The sequence below is a fragment of the Lichenostomus cassidix genome, chromosome 5 (assembly GCF_008360975.1).
Source record: "Lichenostomus cassidix isolate B80296 chromosome 5, HeHo_3.0, whole genome shotgun sequence".
In the NCBI taxonomy this organism is placed as follows: Eukaryota; Metazoa; Chordata; class Aves; order Passeriformes; family Meliphagidae; genus Lichenostomus; species Lichenostomus cassidix.
Genome location: NC_139486.1, coordinates 8,241,554 through 8,253,896, shown reverse-complemented (window position 1 = coordinate 8,253,896; position 12,343 = coordinate 8,241,554). Strand labels below are relative to the sequence as shown.

The following is a 12,343-nucleotide window of genomic DNA, read 5'->3' as shown; positions in this document are numbered from 1 at the left end:
CTTTGGTGTTCTCTGCTATAGAAAGTTTCATTGAATAACGAACAGTCTGTGAAAATAAACTTAAAAGACATCAAAAATGCAACAATCACTTATGAAACTTATCTAGTGCTTCAACAATACTGATGAGCATTCTTCGCATCACGTAGGCAAGTTTGAGTTAGAGTACCCAGCCATCCCTTTCAGACCTTTTCACTTTAGACAAAATGGTTTTTGTTGGATCTACACATTCTGCTACATCCAATTTTGCAAATCTGGCCTCCAGTCCGTAAGCCAACCAATAATGTGTATTTGGTCTATGTGGGTGATGTTAGAGTGGACACTTCTCTTTTCTTTCTTGCTCACTTACCCCTTTGAAACCACACTTGCTACTATAATCACTAGGTACAAGGTCCTGCTAGGGTGGTTGACTAATCCAGGAACAAACAACTGTGCTGGCATATTGGGTACACTGTGCTGAAAATACAAGAAGATAAACCATTTAATGTGTCTCATTTTAGATTTCAGCTATTTTTGTTGCAGCTTTATCTGCAATGGATTTACTGTTTATTATATTGTCCAATATGGTCCCTCTGTGTTCCTCTTTGTCCAGAGCTGACTTTATTCCCGTAATTTAGATGTCTCCAGCTGCAGATCTCACAGCTGTGTGTATAGTCAAAGTCCTTTCCACTTCTGCTTAAGCAGCTATTTATTCCACTTCCGGACACACACCCAGTCTTCTGGCTGGTGAGAATACACTTGAACATTTGGAGTTATTACTGAGACTAAAACAACAAACTTACACAATGCCAAAAGTATTTTTTCCCAAGAGATTAAAGATTCTGCAGCAATCCCTCCTCTGGCCTCTAGTGGCAGGCATGGCTCAATACCCACCGCCGCCAGGAGGAGGCACTGCAGGAGGAGTTCACAAAGCTTCATTGCAAATACAGGGAAACTGAATTTCCACTTATTTCTGGTGAACTTTTGGGGATACTTGGATTCACCACCCTCTCACAACTCACTTTCTGGAAGTGGTGCAGAGTTTGTTGTCTGGGTCTTGAGCCTTAGATTTTGCAGTAAGTAACAATAAAACGGGAGGAGGCCGACAGGGCACCAGCTGTTTCTCATGCATTGGTTGGAAGCCCACTGCCTCCCACACTCTCCCAGTAATTTTACCACACGTTGGAGTGGGAGAGGTGTGAGTTCTTCCCCCTCCAACAGGTTTAAACTTTTCACAAAACAGGTTGCTTCCTCCTCAGAAAGCTTTATTTATAGTGACGTTTTCAAAATACTCTCAGTTTTATTTTCCTTGGGACGATTGCTAATTTTCCCTTGCAACTTAACCAATTCTGCTGCAGAGTGTGATATCACCACCATCAGCTCGACCTCTTGATAGCAGAGCTTGGGTTGGGGAGCAGTGGGGGTTGGCTTTGCTGAGTCAAACCCCTCCTCCAAGGAGTGGAGAGAAGTGACATCAGTGACATCATGCTCAGGGAGTCCCACCTCCTCCTTTTTTAAAAGATGGGCGGAGTTTAGGGTTTGGGGAGGGGTTTGGCTTTGTTGCATCAAACTCCTCCCCCAAGCTGGAAGATTCAGTTTCATCCTCCATGCCTCCCTCAACGGTGTTAATTTGCAACTCTAAAGCTCTTTGGCTCTGCACAAAGTTGTTTAACAGGTTTCTCAAGTTTCGGGCTAGTTGCTTTTGGGCTCTTAATTCTCACTCCGCCCTGAGGCAAGCTATTGTTTCAGCCTCCAAGGCAATTTGCGCTTCATCAGCTCTTTCTCTGGCTCTTCCAACACGTGCTTCTTCTTCATCATTCTGGAAAGCCATTAAAGACTCCGAAGTGGAACCCTTACCAGGCTTTTTCCCTTCTTTTGCCAAATTTCCAATATTCTCTGCAAGTACCTGTGGTTTTTGCCAGTTTTTCTCAGACCACATCTCTTTGTCTGGGTCTGATCAAGCTTTATAAACTTCCAACAGCTCTACAAGTGGAGAGCAAATTAATGTTAAGCTTCTATATCCAGGATTCCATAACCTTTTTGCTGGAAAACATTGGAAAACTACCTTCTCCTTATTATTATCCTTATTCTCAGTTGGACCCGTGGGAGAAATGGCAACCAGATATTCTCAAGAGGTCAAATAAACAACAAAAAGTTTACTGGAAAATTTTAGAAAATCATGCCACTTTGACAAAAGGTTTACTACAACATCCAATCAACATGAAACACTTCTCACAGCATTAACTTGGACTATCCAACTTAGCAAACTTTAAACTCATTCAATGGTAAATTACTCAAAATATTCCAACAAGAGGAAATGAGAAAAAGACAGAAAATATATAGAAAGACACACATATCCTGGGTTCCAGCTGTGTTCAGACAGAACCTCCAAGAAGAGGCAGGCTCCAGACAAGGTGATGGCCTTGTGTTTGGCCCTAAATATCCCTTGGCCTTCATGGGCCCTTCTCCCAGATGGAACTTGTGGTCATTTGGCCACTCAGGAGCTGGGTTAGGGGAGAGTGAAGCACTGCCTCTGGTGTGCCAGTGACTGGCAGCTGTGCCAGGCTGGACTACAGGCACTAGGGGAGTGTGGGGCAGTTCAGTGCCTCACCAGGGCAAGGTCTGACCTGCCCCTTGCCCCACACAAGTGCATCCCAAAATGTCTCCAGACATCAAATCTTTGCATTCTCTTACACTGCTTCACAGATCAGTCATTCGCTCTTACCTGTTTCACCATGAGGAAAAGCATTGGAGGAATCTGAATGTGTTGGAGGCTGAGCAGAGTCTCTGTACCATCAGATCAATGACCATTGCCAACATGGCAACAGTTAAGATGCTGCTGCAGCATCAGTTGGGGAAAAGTTTGAAGATGCCCCTAACAGCAAACTTTTCCATATTCTTCCCCTAGAACTGGCTGAGCAGATTTTCTGCTGAACTGCTCAATCATTTTGGTTATCTTCACTAACATGTCCAGGAAAAAACAGTCACAGTTTCAGAAGAATGTGTCCATTTGATGAATGAGGTGGTTCTTGCATTTCTAAGAAGGACTGCTCATCAAGAGCAGGATCTGTTCAGCCAAAGGCCCAGAAGCCTACTGGCAGCTCTGACTCAAGAGTGGCATGAAAGTATCCACCCACATCACTCTGAAAGCACTGACATGACACAAGGGTAACACACAAGCTTAGAGAAGACACTAAGATAGGATGGCTATCTTTTTATAGAAAAACTTCATTAGTTTTCCCAAAACTGAAACAAACTTATGAAAGTCCGTGAGGATGACAATGGTAAGATGAGGACACAAGGAAGTGCCCACCTAAAATCCAGACAATGCATTCCCATGGGAGAAGGTTCTATCAAATCCCTCTTGCAGGAACAGGTGGCAACACTTTGGAAAACAAATACAGACAGAAGAACACAAGGGGGTAGAAAGAAATGAAGGGAAGTTGAAGACAGACATGTAAGAAAGCTCAAGAGGGCAAAGATCTCCTGTGGCACATACTCATATCATGGAAGGCCATTGCTGAGCTGGCCCTGTGCATTCAGACTATGTTGTGCCTGATGCAAAAAACCAAGTTCTAGGAGCACTATGGAGGGACACCTCAGTGGCTGGAGTTAGACTAAACCCTTAATCCAGAGTACTTAAAGGCACTCGACCCACCCTAAATCCTGCAAATCCACTAGAATACCTTTGCACCAGCCTGCAAGGAGTTTAGAGAGTCACATGGTCCAGCAGGAGCTTTGGTTTCAGGCTCTGCACCACAGGAAAATAGGCAAACCAAACCCAGACCTGAACTGGCTTTGAAAGCCATCCTGTGACATGTGAACTCAGAACTCTGGCAGACCCAGACAGGCTCTGCTCAGCTGAGACAATTGTTTCCTCCAGAAGCTGCATCTACAGCCAACCATGTAATTGTTAGGGGAACAGACATGGCTTGATGGCTATTTCTTGTCTATATTTGAGAACACCTGAAAAACAGTTATTCCTGCTGTGCCACTTACCACTTTGTGTTTTGGCTTTGTCATAGAAACTTCCATTTCTTCAGCACCTGAATTATCACTGGGAGAGCCAGATCTAAAATCCATCATCTCTTCCTCCTGTTTCTTGAGGCTGTCTGCTACTGTTTGGATGGCTTTCGTCCATTCTTCCCTGGCAAAATACAGGCAAAGACATTCATTACTAGTGGCTTTATATTACCATCTGCCATGGCAAGGATCACCAAGGATCTGTATTCCATCAAGGAACACAGAGCCACTAATGCTCTCTGATGAATCAATGGAAGATACAATGAATTATGTGCATTTTCAAGCACGGTAAAAATGCATTTTTAAACAGATATCTTTATTAATTGTACTAGAAACAAGAGAAACTGAAGTCCTCCCATTGTATGAAGGACATAATACAAGGCTTTTCAGGTAACAGAATTTCTAATGGGCATTCAGTCAACAGCTCAACAAGGTATGACCTAGTGATACAGAGATTAACATAACCAAAACAGACTTGCCAAAACCAAAAAGCAAAATGCAAAGCTTACATGAAGCACAAAGCAATTAAAGACAGCTTCTACATTTCTATGGTGCACCAAAACACATAGTGTCCCCAGCTCCTGGTGACACTATGCCACCCCTTCGCACACGCATCCCAAATTTTAGTGGCAAAGGATGTTCTTGGAGAAGGTGTTAAAGCCCAGGATACTTAGGTTATTCTTGTGTTGTAAAGATTATGACAGCAGTACAGCAATTTCTGTGTAATCTTTAGCAGAATGTCAGCAAAAGCAGTGACATTTCATCTTAGGCACAGGTCTTGGTTATGATAAAGTTTCCACAGCTGTTTCAGCAATGGGTGCTCTAACAGTGACCCCTTTGACTCCCATGGAGACCAATTCCACTCCAGTGTCCTTTGAGAGATTTCACACCTTTGGAAGCTACTGAAGTGAAAGTTCTTGGCCTTCACTTGATTTCACTGCAAATTTATTGAATATAAAGAATACAACTCATAAGGGCTTCCAGGGTTTCAGGATAGGCTTTAAGAGAGGCTGCAGACACATCCAGTGGATTGTCTGAACATAACATGTTTACTGTCTTTTGTATATGTAGGGAACAGGATGTGGTGGCTTAGTTGGTGTTTTCTAGGCACTGGTTAAACTCTTCTCCTAAGGACATCTCAGGTAAAATATTTTGCTACTACAGCAGGAACAGCAGCAGCCAATGCTGAACAACTCTGTGCACAATCTGCAGTGCAGCTGTGCCATCCTTATCAATGTTCAATTTTTCACTGGTGCTATGAAATTTGTTGATTTTTTAAAATCATACCTGAACATGTGAGTTTCAGTTTGTGATATATGAAAGAGGCTGATCATTCCTCAGAGGAAGCAAACTCAGTGGGAAAAAGTATCCAACACAAAACTGCACCACATAAGGTCTTTCCCACTTTGTGCAAGGTAATGCCAAACATTCTGAACACTCCCCTATACTCCCAGCACAGACTACTCCATTCACCATCACAACTACATTCTCTTATTTACTAGTCATATTTTTATATTCAAAATGATTACAAAAAGAACTTCTGTACTTTTCTCTCTCCATCTCTTTCAAAAAAGCAAACATTGGTTTTTAAAGGCACAGAGAAAGCTAAAGACATATTGACCTTCATATCTCTTTTGTTACTGACTTGGTTGAGATCTCGGCCCTCCTGAAGTGAGTGTCTTTGATTTCTGGGAGAACAGAATTTCACCCTCAGCTTTTATGTCTCAAGAGTACACAACAGAGGTGACTAACACTCTGAGCCCTGAAGTGTCACAAAGCTGACTTAATTGGCTAGGAGGGAACAAAACAAGACTGAAATACAATCTTCCCCCAAGTGGAAAGTGCTATTCACTCCCTTTAGGGTCACTGACCACAAAGTTCCTAAAAGAAACAAGGACCAGTTTATTTTTCTTTGCTTTTAATTTGACTTAACTTTCTTCTGATCATTGTAACAGAATCAAAAGCAATAATCAGGAGCTGTCTTAAAATCAGTGTGTATGCAAAGGCTATGAAAGAAAGCAGCAGTAATACTAGGTAGAATCTATTGGTCTTCAATATAAACATGTGCCAGTATCGTATCTAGGGAGGACCAGGGTTTTTAAGTACCCAGTCCCTTAGGGAAATGGTACTGGAATAATTTAAGTTCAGTTTCTGAAGAGCAAGTAAATATTTAAATACTCGGTAGTTGTAGAATAGCTGTGCTGGAAAACTGTTCTCTCTGGAGGTAAGAGATCAGTTCTCCAATGATGAGTGCACAGGATGCAGCTCTTAGCTTTGTTTCCTAAAAGATGAAACAGAAATCTGCACCTGCAGCAGATAACTATCACCTTTATTATCTAATTTGCATAAAACATTAGCAATCAGCAATGATACGACTAACTTTTCCTTTAAAAATCGGGTGTCTAAATAGACTTTAGAAGGTCAGTGTTTTGATACAATTCAACTCTGCTTGAATCTCTATTTCACTTATGCTCATCCTTCCAGAAACTCCCAGGTCAGAAACCCTTCATTTTACATACCACACCATTTCCAGTGAGAAATGAACATTACATTTCCAGAAATAACTACCAGCATGCTGGTACACACCTGCACCTGTCCATTTTGGATACCCAACCTAGCAACACTTCATTCACAAACACTGCTCAAAATCCACTCTCTGAAACCCCCCTTTAGGGTACCTTTTATACTGGAAAATGCACTAAAACTGAGGCCCCCAAAAATTATTTGTCGCTTTTCAATCCAGATGTACATCATCTGATAAATAAGAGCTTCAGCAAAGGACTTGCTATTAATGCTGAACACTTGCATCTGCTTTTGCAAGGAGTTTATGCATTAAATATGAATGAAACATACCGCTCCTCTGGAGTCTCCACATGAAATGTTCTTTCAATTACTGTGGTCCACTGGAGGCATCTAATGATAAATGTGTTTGGTTTAGGTCGCTCTGTCTTCATCAGCTGGCACTCTACCACAATCAAGGAAGAAAGAGTCATGGTACATAAGCAGGTTTAAATAATCATTTGTCTTTATTCTTATCTAGCAAACTGTAGCAATTAATCAGCCATAGAAATCTCTGTAAGTACTTCTTTAGGAGACTTGAGACAATTTACTGTGTTGATGAAACCAATAAATAGCTTGGGAGATAGCCATCTAAGCAGCTCCGAAATCAAATTCTGCTTTGAAAGGCTCCGCATTTGGTCTGCCCATAGAGGTAAGCAGAAATGTGATGTGATAACACAGAAGCCATTCAGACTCAGGTCCCATACTCTAAAGGTCATCCAGAGCACAGCACATGGCCAAAGTCAGTTGATAATGCAGCAATTACATCCACTGAAACTAAAGTCAAGCCCCTGCATTCCCTCCTATTGACTTTTTCAAAATAAAACCCTGTCCATGGCTTCCAAAGAGTTGCAAGAGAGCTTTTGATCATTTTGCAGCAACCTGATGAAGATTAGACTCAGCATTTCCAGTCCTCAAACACTAGAGGGAACATCAAACTGCAAAGGCACCCCCTGAGAAGACCCTGTTCCAAGAGCCTTCGGAAGAGCTGCTGCAGTCGGATGCTGCATGGACATGCAGTGAGCAGCTTCCATCACTGCCAGGGATTAAGTACAACCTAAAAAGGCTACAGAAGAAAAGCCACATGCAAAGCCACCACTTCCTTCATCAAAATGCTCTAGCGAGAGCTGAGCGTAATTTTTTTTATTTTAAAATCAGATCTACTACTTTAAGCTTCTTAGGATGTTATGAGTGTTTATCCTTCAAATTTGGGCCTGAAAATGCACCTGATAAAGGGTACACTTTAGCTCTACTAACAGAGATCTGAAAAACAAAAGAAAATCAATGAAAGAACAACAGGAGCCAAAACACCACATTTTTTAGATTAACATTAATAGAAAATTTAATTAATTAAACAGCTCCTGCTAGAGGGAAGTCAAATTAAGAAACCAAGTGAGCAGGGGGAAAGAAAGAAAATATAATTGTGGGATTTTTTTTCTTGCAGTAAACTCTTTTCCTTGCAGTTAATGAAACCACAAGCTTGCTGTTATTTGGTCTTCAGGCTCTAAATCAACTTCCAAGTAAATAAAAAGGCACTATGAAGACAAGAAAAAAATTTCTGTTTACTGCTAGAGCTATGAACCTCCTCCACCATCAGCAACATGCGAGTCGAGGACAGAATCCACCAGAGTAACACTACACATTACTAAGGCTACACTGGTACCATTAGGTTAATTTCATTATTGTGTAAATTTAGAATGCTCAGTTTTAAGTTCAAGCTCTTAATTAGCACCAAGATAAAATATTTACCGCCACTGATTTTGGGCGCCGTATTTTTGGCAATATATTTCATGCCTCATTTGCTACTGGAATTATAAGCTTTTCAATTAGTAACTCTGCATTTTTCATGACATGAAAATATAATTTTTCTTTAATAGCATGCTGAGGTTATACTGCGTCCTACTAAAGCACTCCAATTAGATAAGAGAAAGTTTATTAATGAGTCATGCGAAGGCTTTAGCATGATAAACGGCACTCCTTCATTCACCCTGATTAAACAACTTCCGCACAGCGACGCAGCCGCGCTGCATTTGGCCTTCCAGCCCCTCTGTCCTCTCACAGAATGGCAAAGAAAGCCAAACACAACTCTGCCCGGGCTGGCGCAGCCCCATGAGCCTTGTACTGATAAATTCAGCTCTAAAGATCTCACTCCTGCGCCCGGACCGCCCAGCTCAGCGTAGCTGCCCTTCTTTTTTTGTTGTTTGTTTGTTCTGCCTCCCACTTTTATCTGCTTAATGTGATTAGATTAGGCTGGGGTTGTCCTCTAGGAGCCTGCACAATGCTGCTGTAATATACTGAATTTGCCCGAAGACTTGAAGAACAACATCAGGCTATCTCCTAACCTTGTGCTAATCCAGAGCTGTTCTCCCATACTTATCCCAAAGCACAACATTATGAAGAAATAAACAGAGACGTTTTGCTTACTTTTTAAAAACACTTCAGATTCACATTCTGAAGTAGCTGCATTGATATTTAAACTAGCCATGAACTCTAAATTTAACAACTGAATTTCAAATTTAACCATTTAATTTCAACGTGATAAACCACACAAGGTTTTTTTCTGTCATAGAAGAGGACCAATTAAATGTCACTCTTCCCCTAAATCAGCACTGTCCATTGATATTTGTTAAGCTTGCTGATCCAGCAATCTTTAAGGCATACAGCAAGATGAATAATAGAGATTTGTCAGTTAATAACCACTATAATTCAAGTATGTCACACGGAATTGTTTTGTTTAGTGAACAATATGCTGTCTAATTACCCTTCTCAATCATAACACCACATATCAAGAAATACAGAAGGCTTTACTTTTAAATTGTTTTACCAAAGAGCTGTACCACATAGGTTCTAGAAAGTTTGAAACTACCACTTAGTTCTCACCGTATATGACAATCACATGGATTTTATCAATGAAATGAATAAACAGTAGTTTTTTCCTTACTTTTAAACCCAACTGTGTGCTCTTCACTGCAGCTGACAAGTTAGAGAAGCACCAAATTCACCTTCTCTAATCATGTACTGCAATGCAACCACTCCAGCAGAGCACAGATGCAGATGCTGTGTAGTGTTAGGTCTGATTTATGGCACATTTGGGGGTCCTGCTATAAAAACATTCACATTTCAAATAGAGGCTGAGGGTCGCTTACCCACTTTGAAGAAAGTTTTTCCCGTAAAACAGGCCAACATAAGTATTCCCCATTTGCAACAGAGTAAGTACTACAAACAGCAGCCTGTTAAAAATTATTTAAATTGCTCTAAAGAACCTCTTGATTCTTTCGTGGCGTTTGGTCTTTTAAAGTAAGTAGGACAGAGAAATTGTTCCTAACAGGAACAGACACCAAGGCATTCAAATGTAAATTACCATTTTGTATTTGAAAGACACTTAGTATTATCCCAGTGACTTTCTAAAATGTCACAATATTTGCTTTCCCAGCACTTAAGCTAAAAGGCAGATTACTTTCGATGAAAGTGTCAAACTCTGCTCCCTATATAATGACATCACGCTTAAAACAATAATGTCAAGGAAGAATCCTTCCCATGCCTGCTTTGGTTTCTTTAAGAAAGGGTATGGAGGAAAAGAAAAAAGAAAACGGGGGGAAAAACAAAGGAAAAAGGTAGATGAGGAAAAAAAAAAGATGAAGAAATAAAACTTTTGAAAGGCAAACAGGAATATTACGTTGAAGTGTTTGTTTTTTGCTAGCACCACTGGATAGATTCACTTCTGAACTGCTCAGCATAGCTAAAGTAAAGGGCCAGAAGCACCAAGTTAGACCTGCACAAAGGTGGCAGACAAACAGCAGACAAAAAATCCAAGCACTGCTCTGGCCATCCCGTGCCCTCTGATAAATGCTTGACTGCAGACACACAGTCCTGTCCCAAAAGGAGCTGTCGTATTGTTGAGCAATTATGTTTTCAGTTGTACAACAAAACCACCACAGTTCATCTTCCTTTTTGACAGCCGGGAGAAATAATCCCTTTCTAACAGGAACAGCCTCTCTCTCCATGTGGTTTTCACAATATACTGCTTTTCTCAGCTATATGGTTTTAAAGGCTTATAACCTAATAGGGAGACATACATGATAATCCGAGATTACAATCGGTATGAAGGCTACTTATCTCACAGATTTACAACACAGTCTCTATTGGTTATTCATCTGCAGGGGATCTGGAGCAGAACTTTTAGGTAAAGACTTTTTTATTCCTTCTATCTTATTAGAGGTAAACTACAGAACACAAATAAAAATAAGACTCAAAAATCTCAGTTAAACACTCAGACACCATCTTTCAGGAGCGTTACTTTGGGTTTTTTTGAGTTTGGTTTTTGCTTGTTGTTGGGATCTTTTTAAAATAAATCACCAATAGGCTAATTCCAGAGAAAATAAACTCCTTAAACACACAAAACATAGATATAGGGCTATTTTAAAAGGAAAATTAGGTGGAGAAAAATATTTTAAAAATAAATAGTGAGCCTCTCTTTAGCTAGAGGGGCTTAGAAACAATTTTCAAAAATGTATTTTCAAAACCCTCACAGACCAAAAGGAAAAGGCTAGCATAGAAAAAAAGACTGTTAAGCACATGGAAATCACACACAATTTATCGCTAATACTTTCTTCATACCTGTTAAGGGGAAAGACAGCTAACCATTAGTTGTTATCTTCTGTCACTGTTTTCTCATTAATTACTTCCTGCTTCTCATGCGTTGACAAAATCACTCAACAGGAATTTTATACTACAAGTAATAAAATTCCCCTTTTAAAAAAGCCCTCCTTTTACTTGCAAAGATAAAAAAGCCTACATTATTTTACAGCAGAAGAGGGTAAAGATTTTAATCAGAAACATGGGACCACTTCCAAAGAGCAGACTGACAGAGACAGCCTGCCATCTCATTAAAAAAAAAAAAAATCTGGTTCACTAATTAACAAAAAAAGTCAGGGTTATCAGGGTCTCTTGGAGGAAAAGAAAACAGAAGGATTAATTTTTACAAAATATTTAATCTAAATTCCCCCCACCTTTCAGGGGCAGGTGTCTTCTACAGGCCTGTGCTCTGGCCTGAGCCTTTTTCCAGAGACAGCTCAAACTTACTCGCACTAACTTGACATGTTAACCCAAATGAAAGAATCAGGCAAGCAGGTTCAAAGGGAAAGGCCGTGGTACAAAACACATCCAAACAATATGATCCCTGAGATTAGCTCAGCTGGTTAGAGCTTGGTGCTAATAACACCAAGTTTGTGGGTTCAATCCCCATATGGGCCATTTACTTGAAGAGTTGGACTCAATAATCCTTGTGGGTCCTGTCCAACTCAGAATATTCTGTGAATCTGTGGAAGTGTGAAGGGCACCCAGAAGGTACAGAAGTGCTGGCAGCATTGCATGCTATTGCCTACATGAGAAATTAAATCCTGGTGGGGAAACAGCTGTTTCTGTGGGCCCAAATCCACAATAATGACTTGCAGCAAGGAGGCTCCACTCCAATCATCAAGGCCTTCCTGACCTGCCACTGGTATACCAGGCAAGAGCCACTGCTAGAAACATCTTCCCACCCACCACCCAGCCTACCATGCCTCTTACAGGGACTACAACTCATCTATAGGCATGTTCTGCATCTTCTCCGACAATGCTCCGATGCCATGGTAACAAACCTGTTTATCTATAAATGCTGAGACTGATGGGCTCAATCTGCCAAAAAAGCACCATATTCCTGTTGTGAAAACCTATTTAAGTTAACCCATTTTAAAGGTAACTTGGACAAAGAAAAGGCAATGGACACATTTTTACTCCTTAGCAC

General features: G+C 40.7%; 1 protein-coding gene across 2 annotated transcripts in view; it reads right to left on the bottom strand.

The window, feature by feature from the left end:
- AKT1 (AKT serine/threonine kinase 1) overlaps positions 1-12,343 on the bottom strand; it is a 77,636-nt gene that overhangs the window by 24,885 nt on the left and 40,408 nt on the right. For both annotated transcript variants that reach the window (XM_085061212.1, XM_085061213.1), the window contains exons 4-5: positions 6,853-6,964; positions 3,976-4,123 (exon numbers count right to left, since the gene is read on the bottom strand). In XM_085061212.1, the coding sequence (XP_084917338.1) occupies positions 3,976-4,123; positions 6,853-6,964 (260 nt within the window). The remainder of the gene's footprint in view (positions 1-3,975; positions 4,124-6,852; positions 6,965-12,343) is intronic.